The 22,641-nt window shown below is 46.5% G+C and overlaps 1 protein-coding gene across 3 annotated transcripts in view; it reads left to right on the top strand.

The window, feature by feature from the left end:
- LOC140912512 (NACHT, LRR and PYD domains-containing protein 3-like) overlaps positions 1-21,319 on the top strand; it is a 65,403-nt gene extending 44,084 nt beyond the window's left edge. Inside the window, exons 9-12 of one of the 3 annotated variants that reach the window (XM_073347003.1) lie at positions 2,391-2,561; positions 7,350-7,520; positions 10,983-11,057; positions 20,315-21,319. In XM_073347003.1, coding sequence (XP_073203104.1) covers positions 2,391-2,561; positions 7,350-7,520; positions 10,983-11,057; positions 20,315-20,399 — 502 coding nt within the window. In that variant the 3' untranslated portion in view covers positions 20,400-21,319. Of the gene's footprint in view, positions 1-2,309; positions 2,368-2,390; positions 2,562-7,349; positions 7,521-10,982; positions 11,088-20,314 lie in introns of those variants that run through there. The other 2 variants (XM_073347002.1, XM_073347004.1) reach the window with 2 other exon arrangements.
- Positions 21,320-22,641: the final 1,322 nt, after the last annotated feature.

Genomic DNA, 22,641 nt, shown 5'->3' with positions numbered 1-22,641 from the left:
GAGGGTTTACGTTTCCCACCCCTTCTTTGCCTATTGTGCTGCTCCAGAGTTGGGAATCCCATCCAACTCTGGCATTGAAATCTCCCAGGAGGATGAGTTTGTCTGCCTTAGGTGTGGCTGTGAGGACTGCATCGAGAGCGCTATAAAACTGCTCCTTATTGTCTTCCTCATCACCGAGTGTTGGGGCGTATATGCTGATGACCGTGGCATATTGCTTGTGCTAAGCTTGAGCCGAAGAGTCAAGAGACACTTGTTGATCCCCACAGGAAGCTCAAAAAGGTGACTGGCGATCTTATTTTTGATAGCAAAGCCAATCCCGTGAATGCACTCTCTTCAGGTGGCTTTCCTTTCCAAAAGAAGGTGTAGCCACCTCCATCCTCTTTTAATTGGCTCTCATTGGCCTGGCGGGTCTCGCTAAGAGCTGCAATGTCAATGTTGAGTCTTGCCAGTTCTCTGGCAACTGTGGCAGTTCTTCTTTCTGGGCATTCACTGTGCTGAGAGTCCATAAGGGTGTGGTCATTCCAGGTGGCAAAATTCATTGTCATATCTCTTGTTTCAGCTGCAGAGTTGAGTGATCCCACTGGATACGGTCGTCCAGTCAGAAGAGTGTGAGACAACTTATGTTTGGGACACCTTTTCTAGCCCCCTTCCCATTTGGGGTGAGCGGGGGGGATCCTGAAAAGGCCCTGCTCAGTCACAGCCGCTGCTGCCGAAATGCACTTCTGTCTCAACCAAGCACAAAATGACCATCACAGGGCTGCTGCCTGCATGCAGGTTTGTGACTAAAGACTCTCAGAGATCACTGCTCCTGTCTTCCCCGCCACTCGTCCATTGTCTCAGGACTTTGTGCAGGTGTGAACCTTTTGGCAGAGGCCTGCATGTGAAATATTTTAACGTGGGGAAACCGGTGTGCCAGTGGTAACCACACAAAGCTTGACATGAAGAAAACCCTGACGCCATTGGGGTCTTTTGAAGTTTGGACCACGGTCAGGAGCCTTGCCTCAGAACTGCTCGCCAAGGGGAACCCTACCAGGAGTATAAAAGCTCCGGATGATATAGCTCCACAGGTCTTTAGCCCACTCGAGCCTCTCCACCACAACAAGGTTGCAGTTCATCGGAGAGGTTATATGGGAATACTTCCCCACTTGCAAGTCCCGAATCTATGTATAAACCAAAGCAAACTTTTACTAAAGGAGGGGGGAACACATAGCAACAATGACTCAAAACTATGCAGATCATTAAAACACCCCCCGAATTGGAGGCAGTAGTCTTTTCCCTCAATTCCCTACCTTTGGGAGAGATTGCCAACATAACCCATAGGCTAGGGCAGGGAAACCTGGATTCTAGTCTCTGCTCCACAGTGGGGATTCAAACCAGGGTCTCCCCACAGACCCAGGTGAGTGCTCTTACCCACTGGGCTAAAGGCTGTAAGGAAGCCACTAGTTCCTCCTTCAGCGTGGTGAATCTAGCCCTGAGGAAAAACGTTGGCCAAAACTGTTCTGCAAATCTGTGCCAAATTCATGAATAGTTTTGGTTTGCCCCAAAATTGCATCTTTTGGTGAATAGACTATTCGCCCCCCAAACTTCAGCCAGTTCCAGTTATTACCTGCCTCCCACTCTCCAAACCCCTCAATCCCAGCCTGGAGCACCCTCCTGCACCCCAAACCTCTCATCCCCAGCCCCACCCCAGAGCCTGCACCCCCAGCCAGAACCTGCATCCCTTCCTGAACCCCTGCCCCAGCCCTGATCCCCCTCCCGCCCTCTGAACCCCTCGGTCCCAGCCCAGAGCACCCTCCTACACCCCAAACCCCTCATTCCCAGTCCCACCCCAGAGACCGCACCCCCTCCCGTGCCACAACCCCAATTTTGTGAGCATTCGTGGCCCTCCACACAATTTCTATTCCCCAATGTGGCCCTCAGGCCAAAAAGTTTGCCCACCCCTGTTCTAGATACTGGGGAATAGTTTGGGGAAGGCAAAGGACCTTTTACAGACGCTTTAGATTTCATTTGCATAAGCAGAAAGGAACCAGAGTACCAGCACTGGGAAAGGATTTGCACTGTTCTTCAGTGCCTGCTGTTAGGATTCTCCAGTTCATTACAAACATCCCACCCCTAAGCCCCGTACACACACACTCTGCCTCCCTCCCTTCAGCTCCTCTGAACGTTCCCTTGTGGTACTTGGGGTGACTGACAGAGCCGGGGCAAATGGACCGGAATCTACACAGGGGCCTTTGGTGCTGACATCCTGTAGCCTCCTGCTAGAGCCCTGTGACTGGTCTCTTCTGAATGAACCATCTCCTTCCACACAGACGCTGACATCAGCAAGAGAATTGCCACAAACAGGGAGGAAACGAGTGATTATCTTCCTTGCTGTTTTCCATCTCCTACAGTTTGAACTGGTGCAATCTCACCGACGTTTCTTGTGGGGCTCTCTCTTCGGTTCTCAGCACCAGTCAGACCCTGACAGAGCTAGTCTTGGGGCGTAACAAAGTGGGAGATCCAGGAGTGCAGCTGCTGTGTGAGGGACTGAAACATCCCAACTGTAGACTGCAGATATTAAAGTAAGTAACAGCTGGCTCCCTGTACTCTGTCTCTGAACATTGCATTACTGTGATTTCAATGTTTTCTACTAGGGTTACTGCCCCGCTATGAATGCTCCTCCATTCAAATCCTTTCCCACCATCACAAGAACCAACCCTGGGACAAAGCCTAGCAACTAGACAAAGAACCGTGGGAGAAAAAAGGAGGTGGGCGTGGTGGGGGGAAGGAAGAAGGAAAGAACAAGAGAAGCTTTTGCAATTTATTTAAATTTTGGTTGTGTAGATTTCAGGAGCGAGTTATTTCCCCAAGTCTCTTCTTTCGGTCTTGACATAAAGATAACATGGCTGCCATGTCCCTCCCCTTAGAACTGGAGCATCCCCAGAACTGGAGCACTGGAATCCTCTTCTCCTGGGTAGGCTGGACAGAACCCGCCCCCTCAGTTCTCCAGAACGAACTGTAAAAATAAATGAACAAATAAAATAAATATCACTGTGCTTCCCCCAGGAAGGACTTGACCTCCTCATGTGCTCTCAGAGGAAGCTTCAGGGCAAACCTGCAGCACCAGCGTGGCTGAGATCTCAGGCCCTTCAAAGAATCTGTTCTTGAGAGCCTGGTGGGGAGGCAGTAGGGGAAGCATGTGGGGCAGAACTTTGGTCCTAACCCTGAGAGATACAGTCCTGCTGCTACCATGGAGACATTCCTCACATGAAGGAAATTACTAATCAGTGACCTAGGTTCAAACTGGTTCATTTGGGCTGGGAATGGGGGGAGGGGGAGAGGGGCAGAAAGGAAAGGGCCTGTACTGCTACTCCCATCCCCCACCATTCATTGCACACAGATGAAAAGCATTTTCTCCAAGTGTGATTCACAGAGGAGTGCAAATAACATAACGTGGATCCTGGCAGAAACAGAGGATATGACAATAGTCCAATTAGGAAAGCCGCAGGCTCTGTGTGGCTCTGCTGCCCTCAGTCAGTCCCTCACACTGTGAATTTCTTTGACTAGTTTAGATGCCTCTAGACCTATTTTCACCTGCTCCCCAATTGTGTAAGGGAGTCTGAGCTGAGCTCTCAAAACCAAGTAGCCAGAAGACAGTGTAAGGCCAGGTAAGGGGGAGGGATAGTTTGACTTACACCTTTTTACACCCCTCCAGCCCCTTACTTGCTTTCCCTCCTCACGTCCCTGATCTGGTCCCTTGGTTACAGCAGGCCTGATTCAGTTTGACTCGCTTATGCTCAGTTGGATTCACTGAGCCACATTCAGAATTGAATTGGAGAGGGGAGGGTTACATGTTGGTAAGTGCGTGTGAGCAGTGATGAGCTGCCAAAATCTTAACAGCAGGTTCCATCCTCACCCCACGAGGGGGTCATTGCCCACCCCCGCCCCCCGGGACTCCTGCCCCATCCAACCCCCCCCCGCGTTCCTTGATGCCCCCCCCAGGACCCCTGCCCCATCCATCCCCCTCCCCGGTCCTCTGACTGCCCCCAGAACCGGGCAGGAGGGTCTCATGGGCCACCGTAGTGGGTGCCCACCCCTAAGAGCCAGAGGCACCTGCCAGGGAGTGAGGTGGGGAGTCCCGGAGGTGCTTACCTGGGGAGTTCCCAGGAAGCATCCGGCAGGTCCCTCTGGCTTCTAGGGGTGGGGGAGCGTAGCTGGGGGGGAGCAGGGGGAGTGGCAGCTCCCCCACTGATCACATCAAAAGTGGCGCCTTAGGCACCCGCTCCCTGGGTGCTCCGGGGCTGGAGCACCCATGGGGAAAATTTGGTGGGTGCAGAGCACCCACTGGCAGCTCCTCGCCCCATGCCCAGCCCCAGATCACCTCACCTACGCTCCACCTCCTCCCCTGAACGCCCCGCCCCGCCCTGCTTCTCCGGCCCCCCCCCCCGGCTTCCCACGAATCAGCTGTTCAGCGGGAAGCCGGGGAGGACTGAGAAGCAGGCGGCGGCTTCCCGTTCAGGCCGAGGGTGGCAGAGGTGAGCTGGGGCAGGGAGCGGTTCCTCTGCGCGCCCCCCTCACCCCCGGGTTACCTGCTGCGGCGCAGGTGGCCCTCCTCGCACCCCCCCCCGCCCAAGCTCACCTCCGCCTCCCTGGGCCTGAGTGTGAAGCCGCCGCCTGCTTCTCAGCCCTCCCAGGCTTCCCGCACGAACAGCTGATTCGCGGGAAGCCGGGGGGCGGGGCGGAGAAGCGGGGAAGGGGCGGCACGTTCAGGGGAGGAGGCGGAGCAGAGGTGAGCTGGGGCCGGGGATGGGGTGGGGGAGCTGCCGGTGGGTGCTCTGCACCCACCAAATTTTCCCCTTGGGTGCTCTAGGGCTGGAGCACCCATGGAGCCGGCGCCCAAGGCGCCACTTTTGGCCGGTTAAACTTAGAAGCCCTTTTAGAACCGGTTCTCCCTCGCGGAACAACCGGTTCTAAAAGGGCTTCTAAATTTAACAACCAGTTCTAGCGAACGGGTGCGAACGGGCTCCAGCTCTCCACTGCGTGTGAGGGAGCGTAAGGGGAGTCTGAGCTGGTGGGACAGGCATGCTGAGGGGAATGGAGGAAGGGGGAATTTACAGCACAGATGAGCAAATTCCTATTCAGAACTTTAGAAAACGCTCTGACCTCATCAGTATCCAAAAGCCTGGCCCAGCTATGTCTGCACCTCCCTGCAGTTTTCCCCCAAGACCACATGGTGAGGCAAGGGAGGATGCTGCATGGGTACTAGTGCCTCCCAAGGGGTGCATCCTCCATGCGCAGTTCTGAGTCCAGGGTGCTGTGGGAGAGGGGTGGCCCTCACCGGGCGCCAGTTAACCCCCTTCCTGCCCAGTGCTTCTGCAACTGCTCCCACCGGCTTGAGTCTCAGGGTATGTCTACACTGCGTGTGCACACAAAAACCTGTGTCCTTTTCTTGGGTTAGCTACCCGGCATTAGCTAACTCAGGTTAAAATAGCAGTGAAGACATGGCTTCTAACTCCTGTTAGTAGCTCACGTTAAAGCCCAGGCTCCCCTATACATTTTAATTAAGGTGCTAACCTAAATTAAAAGCGGAGTTGCCGTGTTTTCACTTCTGTTTTAACCTGGGGCAGCTAACCTGAGTTAAAACACACTTTTTTGTTTTGTTTTGTTTGTTTTGTTTTTTGCTATGTAGACATACCCTGCAATAGCTGTGAGACACATGCTTTGCCAGTGGGTTTAATCCCTCTAGTGCCCGATCCACATAGAGGATAGCAGCCTACTACTGTTACCAGTTAGTTTGTAGGCTCAAGTGATAGCGTTCTGAGCTGTGTTCTAAAGGTGAGAACACTGCTGAAGGCCCAGCTTGGGGGTCAATTATGATTCCATGTAATGGATTTACAGTGTTCAGGATTGTTGTTGTTGTTTTTTTTATTAGAAAATTACATTAAACCTGTTAAAAGAATGTTACCGTTGCTAAGTCAAACATTTAAATGAGGAAATCCTCAGACTTTAGGTTGCCCATGAAAAACTAATTTGACACCCTCCCCCACCCCGTGCGTGTACATTATGATGCAGTCTTTAATGCTATGCTTTCATGCTGTGAGGCAGAGGTCCTGTGGAAGGAAGTCAGTGAACAGCAGTGGACTGAACTCTGCGGATGAATCAGGGTTGTGCAGTGAATGAAGCCGTTGTCTGTAGGACCATTGCCTCCCCTGTTGCAGAAGTCAGAAGGCGGGCAGTGAATGAGGCTGGGTATTACAGGAAGAGAAAGAAGGATTAAGGCAGCTGAATGCTGCCCTGGAGTCTGCTCCCTGCCTCTGCCATGGAGTGTCTGTGCGGTGCTAGGCAAATCACCTAAACCAAAATGTTCACAGTTAGCCACTTTCTGGGTGCCAAACTGAGATGCCTGGGGCCTTATTTGCAGAAATGTTGAGCACTCATGACTGCAATGGAGGCTGTCTGGAGCTGTGCTTCGAACATGCAATGTGCTATTAAAACGTTAAGGACTCTGGAAGACCAGGGTCTAGGGGGTCTCGAGTACCCAGAACTAATGAACATTTTTTTAGCTTAATCTCTCTGTACCTCAGCTCCCCGCCTAGAAAGTGAGGATGCTGATACCACCTGTTGTCCTGGAGTGTTGTGAAGATAAATAATCCATTAGTGTTTGTAAAGTGCTCGGATACTATGGTGAGAGCACCAGAGAGAGGCCCAGGAGGAAATTCATATTTCTGTATTTGGTACAGAATTAAGGTCTGGGACCACAAAGTGAATGTTGCAGGTAAAAAGAAATTTTGCATGGCTGCTCCTTTAGAGTGCACCATCTGCCCTGTCTGCTGGATCAGGCAAGGAGCTATAGAAAAAACTGCAGGGGGGTCGTGTAACTATAGATTGTGTCATAATGCAAACAAACAAGGGGGCTGAATTTAGGTTGCAGGGGAACCCTAAGTCTAGCATTCCCTATGGTTTTGTATGGTTGACTTTGCAGCCTTAAAGTTCTTAGAACATAGTTTCTGTTGTTGTTCTTGATGTAATTATTTATTTTAAAGCTTTCTATAGCTGTGTTTATTATTTAAAATTAATATTTCTCTCTGAACTAAAATCACTTAGCGATAAACACCGGTATCAAGGAGGGGAGGGATAGCTCAGTGGTTTGAGCATTGGCCTGCTAAACCCAAGCTTGTGAGTTCAATCCTTGAGGGGGCCATTTAGGGATCTGGGGCAAAAATTGGGGATTGGTCCTGCTTTGAGCAGGGGGTTGGACAAGATGACCTTCTTAGGTCCTTTCCAACCCTGATATTCTATGATTCTATGAAATGCAAAGAATGGGGCATAAACAAGTCGTTCTGCTTTCTATAAATGTCTGTCTCCTGCAGTTTGTCTCTCTGTGAGCTCACAGCAGCTTGTTGTGGGGATCTCGCCTCTGCTCTCAGCACCAACCAGACCCTGGCAGAGCTAAATATAGGGGGCCACTCATTGGGGGCTTCAGGAGTGCAGCAGCTGTGTGAGGGGCTGAAACATCCAAACTGTAAACTGCAGAAACTAGGGTAAGTAAAGTCAGTGCCTGTTAACATTTCAATGCTGTGAGTTACTCTTTATACCAGGAGCACAATGTCCTACAGGGCATGGAACCCAGCCATGGACCAGGCCCACTCTGCTCCCCAGGCAAAGAACAGAGACCCACCAATGCGTTCACTGCTTGTATTTTACTAGTTAAACAATTGAACAACCTAGTGGGCTCTGGCCTCGACCTTTGTTGAGCAGGGAAAGCAACTGGGCAGCTGCCCTAAAGGGACAGCCAAGGATCCCCCTGACTCGGGATAATTCTCCGGTGGTGCAAAGCTGGTATAGCCAACTCTGTCTCCCGCCCTTAGCGTAGGGCATGTGCGGTATGGAGTCATATATTAGGGGAGGAGGGCGGGGGCAGAGTTCAAGGTGCCTCAGCAGACCCTAGGCCAGCACAGCAGCTGAGGTAACTTAGGGCAGTCCTGAGGTTCCTGGAAGTTAGATTGGAAGCTGTTTAGGCCCCAACTTTGCCCCAGGATCAGGGAGCAGAAAGGTCGGTTACAGCAAACTTCTCCTCCAAGTCTCCTCAGCAGCACCAAGTGCAGCTGAGGACAGGGCCAGGTTCTGAAGTCATTGCACGACTGTAGATATGTTTTCAGCAGCCTGTTTATACTTCTCACCCCGAGGACCACAGAGCATGCCAATGTTTCCTCCTTGCTGCCTGACAGCGCTTGCTTTGAAAATGGCTCAGGCTCACAGAAACAAGGAGGATGATGGGACGAAACAGGAGGAATCATGGGAATTATTCAGTTTGTCTCCAAGCCCCAAGATGCCATTGTCTTCCAGTAGGAATCCCACGGTGCAGAGCATTGAAAATTTCCAGAATGCATAAAGAACAGTGGGGCGGGAGCAGTGACTCATTGGATGTCTGACCTGAATGCAGAGCACTTGTTTCAAAACAGTGCTGTCCTTGTGTGGCTGGAAATCAACAAGGCAACATTAACTTGATTGCAGGATAACAAAGGCATTATCAGTACGATCTGATAGCGCAACAGGTGAAGGTATTGCCCATCAGCTGAGGTGGATACGCAAAACCAGCATCAAGTTGAAAGTATAGAGGTGTCCTTAATTTGCATAAATCAAAGAGAACTGCAATCTCTTCTTAACCCCGGTAACCCTTGCAGGAGAGGAGTGCTGTTCATGGTGAAAAGAAAAGGAGGACTTGTGGCACCTTAGAGACTAACAAATTTATTTGAGCATAAGCTTTAGCTCACTTGAAGAGTCATGAAGGTCTGATCACATTTAATGGATCAAGCAGCCTCTGAGCTGGTCCTTAGGTTTTAGACCCTTTCCAGGGGTTGTTGGAGGGGTCTGCCCTCTTCTCTTCCTATTTGACACTTGCCAATAGGCATCAGGTTTCTGCTGCTCCAGTTTCTTTGGTACTTGTGTCCAGTAGCTGGTGACGGTGTCTAATAAAGTTCGTGATTCCTTTCTCATCAGAGGATATTTAAGTTTCATTAATTTCAAAGATCGTTTTCTATATTGACCCACATTGTTAATGAAAATTGCCTTTGCTAAGCAGTTCTGTTAATATTCCCAAGCTACACACACGTCAGATGCTTAGCCCTGTCAATAACTTTTTCTCAGGCTGTAATATTCATATCAGTATTTCAGAGTGGTTTCATCACAGTATTTCAGAGTGCAACAACCAGTCAAAAGAAAAACAAACATCTTTTACAATTCCTCTGAACTGAGTAGACGTGTTTTGTATATTCTCTATTATGTCTGGTCTCAGTGGTAGCCGTGTTAGTCTGTATCACCAAAAACAACAAGGAGTCCTTGTGGCACCTTAGAGACTAACAAAGCTTCTGTGAAGCTGCAGAACTGGAATTAATTTGCAAACTGGATACCATCAGATTAGGCCTGAATAGAGACTGGGAGTGGTTGGGTCATTACAAACCTAAACGTAATTTCCCCAATACTAATTTCCCCCTATTGTTACTCACACCTTTGTGTCAACTGTCTGTAATGGGCCACTCTCTTACCACTTCAAAAGTTAATTTTCCTCCCTTGCTATCCTGCTGTTAATTGATTTATCTTGTTAGACTGACCTCACACTTGGTAAAGAAACCCCCCATCCTTTCATGTATTTATACCTGCTCCTGTATTTTTTACTTCATACATCTGATGAAGTGGGTTGTAGCCCACGAAAGCTTATGCCCAAATAAATTTGTTAGTCTCTAAGGTGCCACAAGGACTCCTTGTTGTTTTTTTCTATTATGTCTGGCACATTTTATTTAATAGCTTTTGGGACTTACAGTGGAATAAAAGACAAAAAAAAAGGAATAAAACAGATTATCCACATGTAGAGGGAGACTGTATCTGATTCAGAAGGCAGACAAAAGTGCAGTTTGTAATTGGGGTGAAAATTCATTTTGGAGTCTTAGTATTTCAGGAAGTTTGACTTATGGAACCTTCATTTCAAGTAGATCAAGCAGTGGATCTAACCAGTTTAAATTTACAGTGTCCAGTCTTATCTCTGATCTACCTCACTATGATTTGATTGTGTCCCATAGTTAACATGTCATGCTTTACATGCTCTTTCCTATAAACGTGTTTAATCTTTGGGTGGACCTCTTTAGCTACACCGAAAAAGCAATTTCATTCATCTGTAAATTTATAAAATGTTTTCTGTGTTCCCCAGTTGACTTACATTCGCTTAAAGAAATTGACAAAGGTATCTATAAACTTAGGCAAAGTGAAGGAAATTTTTGTAAACATTCCCGTTTTATCCCTGGGAGAGTTCAGAGTTTAGTTTCAATGTATCTGGCTTTCTATAGAAAGCCAATCTGACACCTTGAAAATGGAATATTGGCCTTCTATTGTCCTGGTTTCTAGAAGTTCTAGAAGTTTGGGGGTTGGACTAGATGACCTTCTGGGGTCCCTTCCAACCCTGATATTCTATGATATTCTATGATTAAGTTAGAATTGGAATAGGCACTCTTTTGGGGTAAACTGAGGTAGCTGTCAGCAAGTTTTTCTGTGTTAGGATGGGGAAAGCATTCATCGACTCTTGGTTTGGAAATGAGATGTGATCATAGTGGTTAATAATCCTAATATATTCAAGGCATATTTAGTGCCCATGTACATCATCCATGAACCACGCCTTTCGCTCCAGCTTGTTCTAGAAGATGGGAGTATCCAGTAATGAACCAGCAGCTCATTACAGCAAGTTGCTAGAATTCTCAAACCCATTAGAAGTGGACTCCCAAGGTTTACCTTTCCCTTAAATTCAGCTGGACGTTTGCATGCAGAATATACCGTAACTGACACAACAGGTGCACGTGGAAAGGAATTCCCTCAGGGGCCTGTCGTGCCAATGGGAGCATTATGATTTATCTGTGCATGTCCGGGTAAAGAATCTCCTTTTAGACACCACTGACAGCAGTGAATGGTGTAAAAATAAGCATTGTTTCCTCATGGTCTATATTTGGTTCCTGCAGATTGTGGAGTTATGACATCATAGCCGATCTGAATGCGGGAGATCCAAGAGCGATGGTGCTGTGTGGTGGCCTGAGGTTTGTAAGCTGTGATCTTCGGAACTTCTTGTAAGTTACTGCTGGGTCCCTTTAATTTGTTCGTGTTAACTCCGGGTCATGAGTAAGGACTTTTTTTTACTTGAATCACAGTGTTTCTTTCCATGCCCCCTAACCCAAGAACTGGCTGTTATTCTTTTCCCACTGCTTTGGAGAAAGGCTGCAGTTTACTGTTTGAAAAGCTGAATAACACAGTGGTGTTCAGGGCATACAAAAGGCAGCAGTTTGTCATATTAGAATGGCATGTTATTTTATTCAGTGGGAAAGACTGAAAACAGAAGTCTGGGATTCTTTCACAATTTAATTAATGGAACCCGCCTGTACTCAGATAATTTACAACCATTATCACGACTGATCCCAGGACAAAGACTAACAGACAGACAAAAGAGAGAGAGAAAAGAAGAGTGAAAGACCCAAAGAAAAGTACGAAAGTGCCATTTATAATCCGCACAAACACCCAGCCCAAATGTTTTAAAGATACAGATAGCAGTGAGGCCTGGCTTCCACCTGAAACTTAGGCTGATCTATCTAAATTGCTCAGGGGTGAGAAAAAATCACATCCCTGAGAGACATAGTTAAGCAAACCTAAGTCCCAGGATAGAATTCTTCCATTGACCTAGCTACCAGGAGGTGGATTTACTACACTGATGGAAAAACCCCTTCCACCACCGTAGCGAGTATTCACATTACAGTGGTACAGCGTGAGTGGGGTGTGGGGGAAGCAGACCAGGCACAGACTGCACCAGCGCTTCTCCTCCCCTTCCCCAAGGGTAAGGCAGCAGGCAGGGTGGTGGCTCTGGCAGGCAGCTGGGACTGTGAGCTCTTTGGGGAAGGACTGTCTTTGTGTTCTGTGTTTGTGCAGTGCCCAACACAATAAGCTCCTAGCCTATGACAATGGCTCCTAGGAGCCATACTGACCAAGTTTCCCAGCATGTCAGGGAGACTCCCACTTACAAAGAACAGACTCCCGACTCCCAATTTAATAATGTTATCTCCTGCAGCTACATATGCATCAGCCACACATGTGCATTAGCCTTTCTCTCTCTCTCAGAGACAGAGTGAGAGACACTGATGCTCATGTACGGCTGATGCACAAGATTCCGGGTAATGTAGCTGACCTCTGCTCAGCACCAGATTAACCTGTCATTGGTTCCTGGACGACCAGTGGGTCACAGCGCCTCTCAGGCTTAACCATGCCCAATTTGAGTGAGTGGTTTTGTGACTTTGTGTGTGGGGTCGCCGTGCTACACTCGTTTGGCCAGGCTGCCCCTAAAATAAATTTGAAAATGTTGCTCAGTATGCTAGGCGTTACCGCAATAAGTAGTAATCATAAAGAACCCAAAGGTGTGCAGTGCCCTCCGCCTCAGACGGACTGTCAGCCAGCATAGAAATGTAGGGCTGGCAGGGACCGTGAGAGGATAGTAAGTTCAGCCCCAGGACCAAGTAAACTTAGACCGTCCCTGACAGGTGTTTTTCCAATCTGTTCTTAAAAACCTCTAATGATGGGGATTCCACAACCTCTCTTGGAAGCTTATTCTAGAGTTACGTATCCTTCTAGTTAAGAACATGAGAATGGCCATACTGGATCAGACCAAAGATCCATCCAGCCCAGTATCCTGCCTTCTGACAGTGGTCAATGCCAGGTGCCCCAGAGGGAATGAACAGAACAGGTGATCATCAAGTGATCCATCCCCTGTCGCCCATTCCCAGCTTCTGGCAAAGAGAGGCTAAGGACAGCATCCCTACCCATCCTGGCTAATAGCCATTGATGCACCTGTCCTCCATGAATTTATCTAGTTCTTTTTTTAACTCTGTTATAGTCTTGGCCTTCACAACATGCTCTGGCAAGGAGTTCCACAGTTTCACTGTGTGTTGTGTGAAGAAATACTTCCTTTTGTTTGTTTTAGCTGCCTATTAACTGCCTGCTGCCTATTAATTTGATTTGGTGACCCCTAGTTCTTGTGTTATGGGAAGGAGTAAATAACAGTTCCATATTCACTTTCTCCACACCAGTCGTGGTTTTATAGACCTCAATCATATCCCCACTTAGTCGTCTCTTTTCCAAGCTGAAAAGTCCCAGTCTTATTCATCTGTCCTCATATGTAAGCCGTTCCATACCCCTAATAATTTTTGTTGCCCTTTTATGAACCTTTTCCAATTCCAATATATCTTTTTTGAGATGGGGTGACACATCTGCATGCATTATTCAAGATGTGGGTGTTACATGGATTTATATAGAGGCAACATGATATTTTCTGTCTTAGAATCATAGAACTGGAAGGGACCTCGAGAGGCCATCTACTCCAGTCCCCTGCACTCAAGGCAGGTCCAATTATTATCTAGACCAGGGATCTCAAACTCAAATCACCATGAGGGCCACATGAGGACTAGTACATTGGCCTGAGGGCCACATCACTGACACCTTGTCATACCAAGATACAAAAGCTCCCCCCCGTCCCTGGCCCCACCCCACTCCATCCCTTCTATGAGGCCCTGCCTCTTCCCACCCCTTCCCTGCCCCCATTCCAACCCCTTCCCCAAATCCCCACCCCGGCTCCACCTCTTCTCAGCCTCCTCCCCTGAGCGCCCCACTCCTCCTCCCTCCCTCCTGGAAAATCCTAAGCGCTGCCAAACAACTGTTTGGCGGTGGGACGCACTGGGAGGTAGGCAGAGGAGAGGAGACACAGTGCGCTCGGGGGGGGGATGGAGATGGGGGGCAAGGGGAGCTATGGCGGGCTGTAGGAAATAACTCCATGGGCCATGTGTTTGAGACCCTTGATCTAGACCATCCCTGACAGGTGTGTGTCCAACCTGATCTTAAAAATCCCCAATGATGGAGATTCCACAGCTTCTCTAGGCAATTTATTCCAGTGCTTCACCACTGTGATAGTTAGGAAGTTTTTCCTAATGTCCAACCTAAACTGCCCTTGCTGCAATTTAAGTCCATTGCTTCTTGTCCTATCCTCGGAGGTTAAGAAGAACAATTTTTCTCCCTCCTCCTCGTAACAACCTTTTACATCCTTGAAAACAGTTATCATGTCCCCTCCCAGTCTTCTCTTCTCCAGACTAAAGAGACCCAATTTTTTCAATTTTCCCTCATAGGTCATGTGTTCTAGACCTTTAATAATTTTTGTTGCTCTTCTCTGGACTTTCTCCAATTTGTCCACATGTTTCCTGAAATGTGGCACCCAGAACTGGACACAATACTCCAGTTGAAGCCTAATTAGCACAGAGTAGAGCGGAAGAACTACTTCTCGTGTCTTGTTTACAATACTCCTGCTAATACATCCCAAAATTATGCTTTCTTTTTTTGCAACAGCATTACACAGTTGATTCATATTTAGCTTGAGATCCACTGTGACCCCCAGATCTCTTTCCGCAGTACTCCTTCCTAGGCAGTCATTTCCCATTTTGTATGTGTACAACTGATTGTTCCTTCCTAAGTGGAGTACTTTGCATTTGTCCTTATTGAATTTCATCCTGTTTACTTCAGACCATTTCTCCAGATCATTTTGAATTTTAATCCTATCCTCCAAAGCACTTGCAACCCCTCCCAGCTTGGTATCGTCTTCAAACTTTATAAGTGTACTTACTCTCTATGCCATTATCTAAATCATTGATGAAGATATTGAACAGAACCGGACCCAGAACCGATTCCTACGGGACCCCTCTTGATATGCCCTTCCAGCATGACTGTGAACCACTGTTAACTACCCTCTGGGAATGATTTTTCAACCAGTTATGCACCCAGTTTATAGTAGTTCCATCTAGGTTGTATTTCCCTAGTTTGTTTATGAGAAGGTCATGCGAGACAGTATCAAAACCCTTACTAAAGTCCAGATATACCACATCTACCACTTCCCCCCATCTACAAGGCTTGTTACACTGTCAAAGAAAGCTGTCATGTTGGTTTGACACAATTTGTTCTTGATAAATCCATGCTGACTGTTATTTATCACCTTATTGTCGTCTAGGTGTTTGCAAATTGATTGCTTAATTATTTGCTCCATTAGCTTTCCAGGTACAGAAGTTAAGTTGACTGGTCTGTAATTCCCCAGGTTGTCCTTATTTCCCTTTTTATAGATGGGCACTATATTTGCTCTTTTCCATTCTTCTGGAATGTCTCCCGTCTTCCATGACTTTTCAAAGATAATTGCTAATGGCTCAGATATCTCCTCAGTCAGCTCCTTGAGTATTCTAGGATGCATTTCATCAGGCCCTGGTGATGTGAAGACATGTAACTTGTCTAAATAATTTTTGACTTGTTCTTTCCCTATTTTAGCTTCTGATCCTACCTCATTTTCACGGGCATTCACTATGTTAGACATCCAATCGCCACCAGCCTTCTTGGTGAAAACTGAAACAAAGAAGTCATTAAGCACCTCTGCCATTTCCACATTTTCTGTTATTGTCTTTTCCCCCTCATTGAGTAACGGGCCTACTCTGTCCTTGGTCTTTCTTTTGCTTCTAATGTATTTGTAGAATGTTTTCTTGTTTCCTTTTATGTCCCTAGCTAGTTTGAGCTCGTTTTGTGCTTTGGCTTTTCTAATTTTGTCCCTACATACTTGTGTTATTTGTTTATATTCATCCTTCGTAATTTGTTTCCACTTTTTGTAGGACTCTTTTCTGGGTTTTAGATCATTGAATATGTGTTCTCTTGCCATACTTCCTATCTTTCCCACACAATGGGATAGTTTGCTCTTGTGCCCTTAATAATGTCTCTTTGAAAAACTGTCAACTGTCTTCAATTGTTTTTCCCCTTAGACTTGCTTCCCATGGGATTTTACCTACCAACTCCCTGAGTTTGCTAAAGTCTGCCTTCTCAAAATCCACTGTCTTTATTGTGTTGTTCTCCCTCCTACCATTCCTTAGAATCATGAATTCTACCATTTCATGATCACTTGCACCCAAGTTGCCTTCCACTTTCAAATTCTCAACCAGTTCCTCCCTATTTGTCAAAATCAAATCTAGAACAGCCTTCTCCTACTAGCTTTCTTCACCTTCTGAAATAAAAAATGGTCTCCAATACATTCCAAGAACTTTGGATAATCTGTGCCCTGCGATGTTATTTTCCCAACAGATGTCTGGGTAGTTAAAGTCCCCCATCGCCACCAAGTCCTGAGCTTTGGATGATTTGGTTAGTTGTTTAAAAAAAGCCTCATCCACCTCTTCTTCCTGGTCTGGTTGTCTGTAGTAGGCCCCTACCATGACATCACCCTTGGTTTTTACCCCTTTTATATTTACCCAGAGACTTTCAACAAGTCTGTCTTTTATTTCTATCTCAACCTCAGTTCAAGTGTATACATTTTTAATTTATAAGGCAACACCTCCTGCCTTTTTTCCCTGCCTGTCCTTCCTGAGCAAGCTGTATCCTTCTATACCAATATTCCAGTCATGCATATTATCCCACCAAGTCTCCGTGATGCCAGCTATGTAATAGTTGTATTTATTTACTAGCATTTCGAGTTTTTCCTACTTATTCCCCATACTTCTCGCATTAGATACAGACATCTAAGATACTGATTTGATTTCCATGCCCAGTTCTGTCTTGTCTCTCCCTTATTTCTGCTATAACAGCCCTTGCTCCCCCCAGATTCTATCCCTTTCTTAATGATGCCCAAAATTTTTTGACTGCCGCTGCACATTGAATGGATATTTTCAGAGAACTATCGACAGTGACTGCAAGATATCTTTCTTGAGTGGTAACAGCTAATTTATACCCCATCATTTTATATGTATAGTTGGGATTATGTTTTCCAATGTGCATTACTTTGCATTTATCAACACTGAATTTCATCTGCTATTTTGTTGCCCAGTCACCCAGTTTTGAGAGATCCTTTTGTAGCTCTTCACAGTCTGCCTGGGACTTAACTATCTTGAGTAGTTTTGTATCATCTGCAGATTTTGCCACCTCGCTGTTTACCTCTTTTTCCAGATCATTTATGAATATGTTGAATAGGACTGGTCTCAGTACAGACCCCTGGGGGACACCACTGTATACCTCTCTCCATTCTGAAAACTGATAATTTATTTCTACCCTTTGTTTCCTATCTTTTAACCAGTTACCAATCCATGAGAGGACCTTCCCTCTTAACCTATGACAGTTTACTTTGCTTAAGAGCCTTTGGTGAGGGACCTTGTCAAAGGCTTTCTGAAAATCTAAGTACACTATATCCAATGGATCCCCCCGTCCACATGCTTGTTGACCCCCTCAAAGAATTCTAGTAGATTGGTGAGGCATGATTTCCCTTTACAAAAACCATGTTGACTCTTCCCTAACAAAATATGTTCATCTGTGTGTCTGACAATTTTGTTCTTTACTATAGTTTCAACCAGCTTGCCCAGTACTGAAGTCAGGCTTACCGGCCTGTAATTGCCAATATCATCTCTGGAGCCCTTTTAAAAAATTGGAGTCACATCAGCTATCCTCCAGTCATCTGGTACAGAAGCTGATTTAAATGACAGGTTACAGACTACAGTTAGTAGTTCTGCAATTTCGCATTTGAGTTCCTTCAGAACTCTTGCGTGAATACCATCTGGTCCTGGTGACTTATTACTATTTAATTTGTCAATTTGTTCCAAAACCTCCTCTAATGACATCTCAATCTGGGACAGTGCCTCAGATTTGTCACCTAAAAAGAATGGCTCAGGTTTGGGAATCTCCCTCACATCCTCAGCAGTGAAGACAGATGCAAAGAATTCATTTAGTGTCTCTGCAATGGCCTTATCGTCCTTGAGTGCTCCTTTAGCATCTCGATTGTCCAGTGGCCCCACTGATTGTTTAGCGGGCTTCCTGCTTCTGATGTACTTAACATTTTTGCTATTACTTTTTGAACCTTTGGCTAACTGTTCTTCAAATTCTTTTTTGGCCTTCCTAATCATATTTTTACACTTCATTTGCCAGAGTTTATGCTCCTTTCTATTTTCCTCACTAGGATTTAACTTCCACTTTTTAAAGGATGCCTTTCTGCCCCTCACTGCTTCTTTTACTTTGTTGTTTAGCCACAGTGGCTCTTTTTTGGTTCTCTTATTATGTTTTTTAATTTGGGCTACACATTTAAGTTGAGCCTTTATTATGGTGTCTTTAAAAAGTTTCCATGCAGCTTGCAGGGATTTTACTTTTGGTGCTGTACCTTTTAATTTCTGTTTCACTAACTTCCTCATTTTTGTCTAGTCCCCCTTTCTGAAATTAAATGCTACAGTGTTGGGCTACTGTGGTGTTTTCCCCACCACAGGGATGTTAAATTTAATTATATTATGGTCACTATTACCAAGCAGTCCAGCTATATTCACCTCTTGGATGAGATCCTGTGCTCCGATTAGGACTAAATCAAGAATTGCCTCTCCTCTTGTGGGTTCCAGGACTAACTGCTCCAAGAAGCAGTCATCCATCTTATTATTTGGACTTCTAGATTGGTATATAAGCACTTTTAAAAACTTGTCACTTTTTAGCTGTCTGCCATTACGTGATGTAATTGAATGGGACTTTTTTTCATTTGGCTGTTTCTCATCAGATCCTACCTGTATTTTTATCATCTTTCATCCTCTCCTCCTTACTAGGACATAGACAATCTCCATTAATAGATCCTCCCCTAAGGGATGTCTCTGTCCACACCATGTGCTCCTCCGCACCTGTCGGCTTTCCCCCAGCCCTTAGTTTAAAAACTGCTCTATGACCGTTTTAATTTTAAGTGCCAGCAATCTGGTTCCATTTTGGTTTAGGTGGAGCCCATCCTTCCTGTATAGTCTCCCCCTTTCCCAAAAGTTTCCCCAGTTCCTAACCAATCTAAACCCCTCTTCCCTACACTATCATCTCATCTATGCATTGAGATCCTGCAGTTCTGCCTGTCTAACTGGCCCTGCGTATGGAACTGGAAGCATCTCAGAGAATGTTACCATGGAGGTTGTGGACTTCAATCTCTTACCTAGCAGCCTAAATTTGGCCTCCAGGACGTCTCTCCTATTCCTCCCTATATCATTGGTACCTACATGTACCATGACCACGGCTCCTCCCCAGCACGACACATAAGCCTATCTAGATGCCTCGAGAGATCCGCAACCTTCGCACCAGGCAGACAAGTCACCATGCAGTTCTCCTGGTTATCGCAAACCCAGCTATCTATGTTTCTAATGATCAAATCACCCATTACTAATGCCTGTCTCTTCCTAATAACTGGAGTTCCCTTCCCTGGAGAGGTATCATCCATGTGAGAGGATACCACGTCATCATCTGGAAGGAGGGTCCCAACTGTGGGATCATTTCCCTTTGCTCCAGTTGGGTGTTCTCCTTCCCTGAGACTTTCATCCTCCTCAACAGCACAGAGGCTGTCAGACTGGGGTGGGACCATTCTACTGTGTCTCGGAAAGTCTCATCTGTGTACCTCTCTGTCTCCCTTAGCTCCTCCAGCTCAGCCACCTGGGTCTCCAAAGTCCGTACACAGTCTCTGAGGGCCAGGAGCTTCTTGCACCGAATGCACACATATACCACCTGTCCATAGGGCAAGTAATCATACATGCTGCATTGGGTGCAATAAACTGGACAGCCCCCACTCTGTTGCTGGACTTCTGCCTGCATTCTCTTTTTACTCCTGAAGCTCATTCCTTTGTTGGTGTTTTGTTTTTATCAGGGGGTGTTTTTAGCTTAAAGTTTAAAGAATGTTAACTTTATCTAGCTTTCCCCCCACTCGCCCTGGAGAACTCTCTTGCAAAACTCCCCTGTTCGCCACTCCTGTTCACTAGCACCTCTGGTCACTTACGAGTGAGTGGGCTTTTTAAAGCCTTGGTCTTCCTGAGTTGCCCTGCCCCCTGGTTAAGGGTTGATGGGTGCTAAAGGGCTTAAGGATCAAAGCCTTGTTAAGAAGCTTTCAGCCTTGCCTAGCAGGCTGCTAGGCTCAGCACAAAAACGGTCAACCCACGGTCCCCCAAATAAACAGACCACACGTTATATTTCAGTCAAGCAGCAAGCACACCACAAACACACACACTACAGACAACAAACTTACGCCAAGGATCACATAATCGCTCCTCCTTCACCTGGAGAACTCCCTTGCAAAACGCCTCTGGTCACTTAGGAGCAGGCTTTTTAAAGTTGGAAAGTTTTTCCTAATCGCTAACCTAAATGTCCCCGGCTGCAGGTTAAGCCCATTGCTTCTTATCCTACCTTCAGTGAACATGGAGAAAAATTGATCGTGTCTGCATTGAGAATTAACACTTCTTTTCTTTCTTGCTTTTCCCCACAGAGTGAACTGTTTCGATCTAAGCGAAGAGAAACATCCAGAGCTGTATGCTGTCAAAAAGATAAAACCTGAGCTGTACATATGGTAGGTCAGTGATACTCAGACCTCAGTGGATAAGGAGCCAAATTAGGGATGAACGCTACCCAAAAGAACCACAGGAGTTTGAATTCATTGTTTCATTTACTGTAATACTATTCATATTTAAGCAGTATGATGGGAAATATTTAGTTTACATATATATATACTCACACCAAATAAGTTAATAACTTAGTGCAAGTTGATAACTTTGTTGATTAATGATATAGTAAAAGCATCCTGATTGGTTAATGACTTAAATTGGTTAATAATTAAATCACCCAGTGTTTTAATATCATGTGCTGCAAAGAGCCACAGGAGACACATCAAAGAGCCACTTGCAGCTTGCGAGCCGCAGTCTGAGTATCACTGTGGTAGGTTGATGAGTGGGAGCCATTGCACCAAGGTGGCTCTGGCTTGACTGCCCTGCCACTCGCTAGGACAGCAGCCAGGGAGAGGGATCCCATGCCCCACCCCCAGTGACTCCAGCAGCTTATTTCAGCATCTGGGGTAGGGGACTAGGTAGAGATTGTCAAAGCCAGCCCTCCTGCCTGAGGGTGAGACTCAGGAGTAGGAGCTGGATTTGTTCCACGCTTGGTCTGACCTTTGGGGGAAAGGTAGGAGGTAGGGGACCAGGACCTAGGGGAGGGGAGATGTGGGATCATGAGATGGAGGAGTCTGGGAACCTCCCTTTTCAGTCTTTGTGAGTTCAGCAGGGAAACTCAGGAACCATCTTTGGATCCAGAGGGGAATTGTCATTCTGTTCCGAAAGCTCAGACACTGTTTGGGTCTCTACAAATGGTTTGTAGTTTTACACGATTCCACAGCTATTAAGTCAGTATTATCTGTATCTATCTGCAACACTTGTTTATCCTGGATGTACATTTCTGTGTCAGCTTTGCAGGAGTCCAATAAAGATCATGAATCAAGAAATATTGTTCCACTTTAAAGTTTGTGTTTCTTGCCATTGTGTGTGCTAATGCACAAAAATTCTCCCGTTCTCTAGAACTAGGGAAGTTCTCAGAGGTGTTAGCCAGACATTTTTTCATGGTTTCTGTTTCTTATCCGTGACAGCCGTGTGGGCAAAAATGACAGTGTTTTTTTAAACTTCTTTGGGTGCTCCTGGCTTTTTCAGAAAGTTCTAAACTAGTTCACACACTGTGACTATGTAGATGAAGATCCATTACCCTCTGAGTGGGCACTTGTACAGTGTTCTCCTACAATACAGTCTTACACAATTTTTTGGAAATTCTTGAAAATGATGCAGAGGGGTGAGATGCTTTAGGGACAGACCCAGGACTATTGGAGAAGTTTTTGGTCATAAAGCATGAGTTCTTCCCCCCCCACCCCCCCAGGCATGTGGAGGTGGATTTTGATAGGCCATGTCTGCCGCCAGGTACTTGGAGTGACTAGTAATAAGAATACAGAGAAGGTGTCACACACACAGACACACACACCATTTCCGAATGCTTCTCATTACTCTTGTGCACGTGAAGTGCATTAGATATGATTTTTAAAAAGTTTCAGCTCTCTGAGGAAACACGCTTTTGTTCCCTTCCATACCGAGGGCAACTTAGCTCAGGAGCCATACATTGGATTTTTCAGTATGTGAGTTTATAGCAATTGGAGCAGCCGTGCAGCAGTTTATCCTGCTAACCCTGGGTTGGTTTGCATGGTAATGATTCCTCTCTTACAGGACTAGGATGGAGCCAAGAGGTTGCTGTGACACAAGGGCCAAATTCTGCCCTTAGTTACATCCGTGCAACTCCACTGACTCATGGAAGTTACACGTGGACAAGACCCAGGATCTTCCTGCCAGCGCAGGATTGTTCCTGGAGAAGCCAAAGGGGCTGCACAGGGAGTAACTCAAGGTGGAATTTGACCCTAACACTCTGGGTGATTCTCCCCTGCACGGCCCCGTGTACAGACAGCCGCATCTGAGCAAAGCTGGTGTGAAGAGCGAATTAAACCTTACTGGGGAATTTCCCCCACTCTGTAGGCCCAATACTGCTGCCATTGGAATCAACTGCACAAGTCCCATTGAGTTCTGTGGAGCCAAAATGGGCTTTATGGGCCTGATCCAAAGTCTCCATGAAACAGCTACCTCTAGAGAAACCTTCACACCATATCCACTATATCCCCCAACCAAGGGGTTGCCCTGCCTGGTTCCCCCCAAAACCCCAGCACCCACATCCCCACTATTCCAGAGCTCCTAGCTCCCTGCTCCACCCCCACTGGGGTGGGAGCTGGACTTT

Source organism: Lepidochelys kempii, chromosome 6 (genome assembly GCF_965140265.1).
Source record: "Lepidochelys kempii isolate rLepKem1 chromosome 6, rLepKem1.hap2, whole genome shotgun sequence".
NCBI classification, from domain to species: domain Eukaryota; kingdom Metazoa; phylum Chordata; order Testudines; family Cheloniidae; genus Lepidochelys; species Lepidochelys kempii.
Note: the sequence above shows the minus strand (reverse complement) of the source record. Positions and strands in the feature narration are given on the sequence as shown.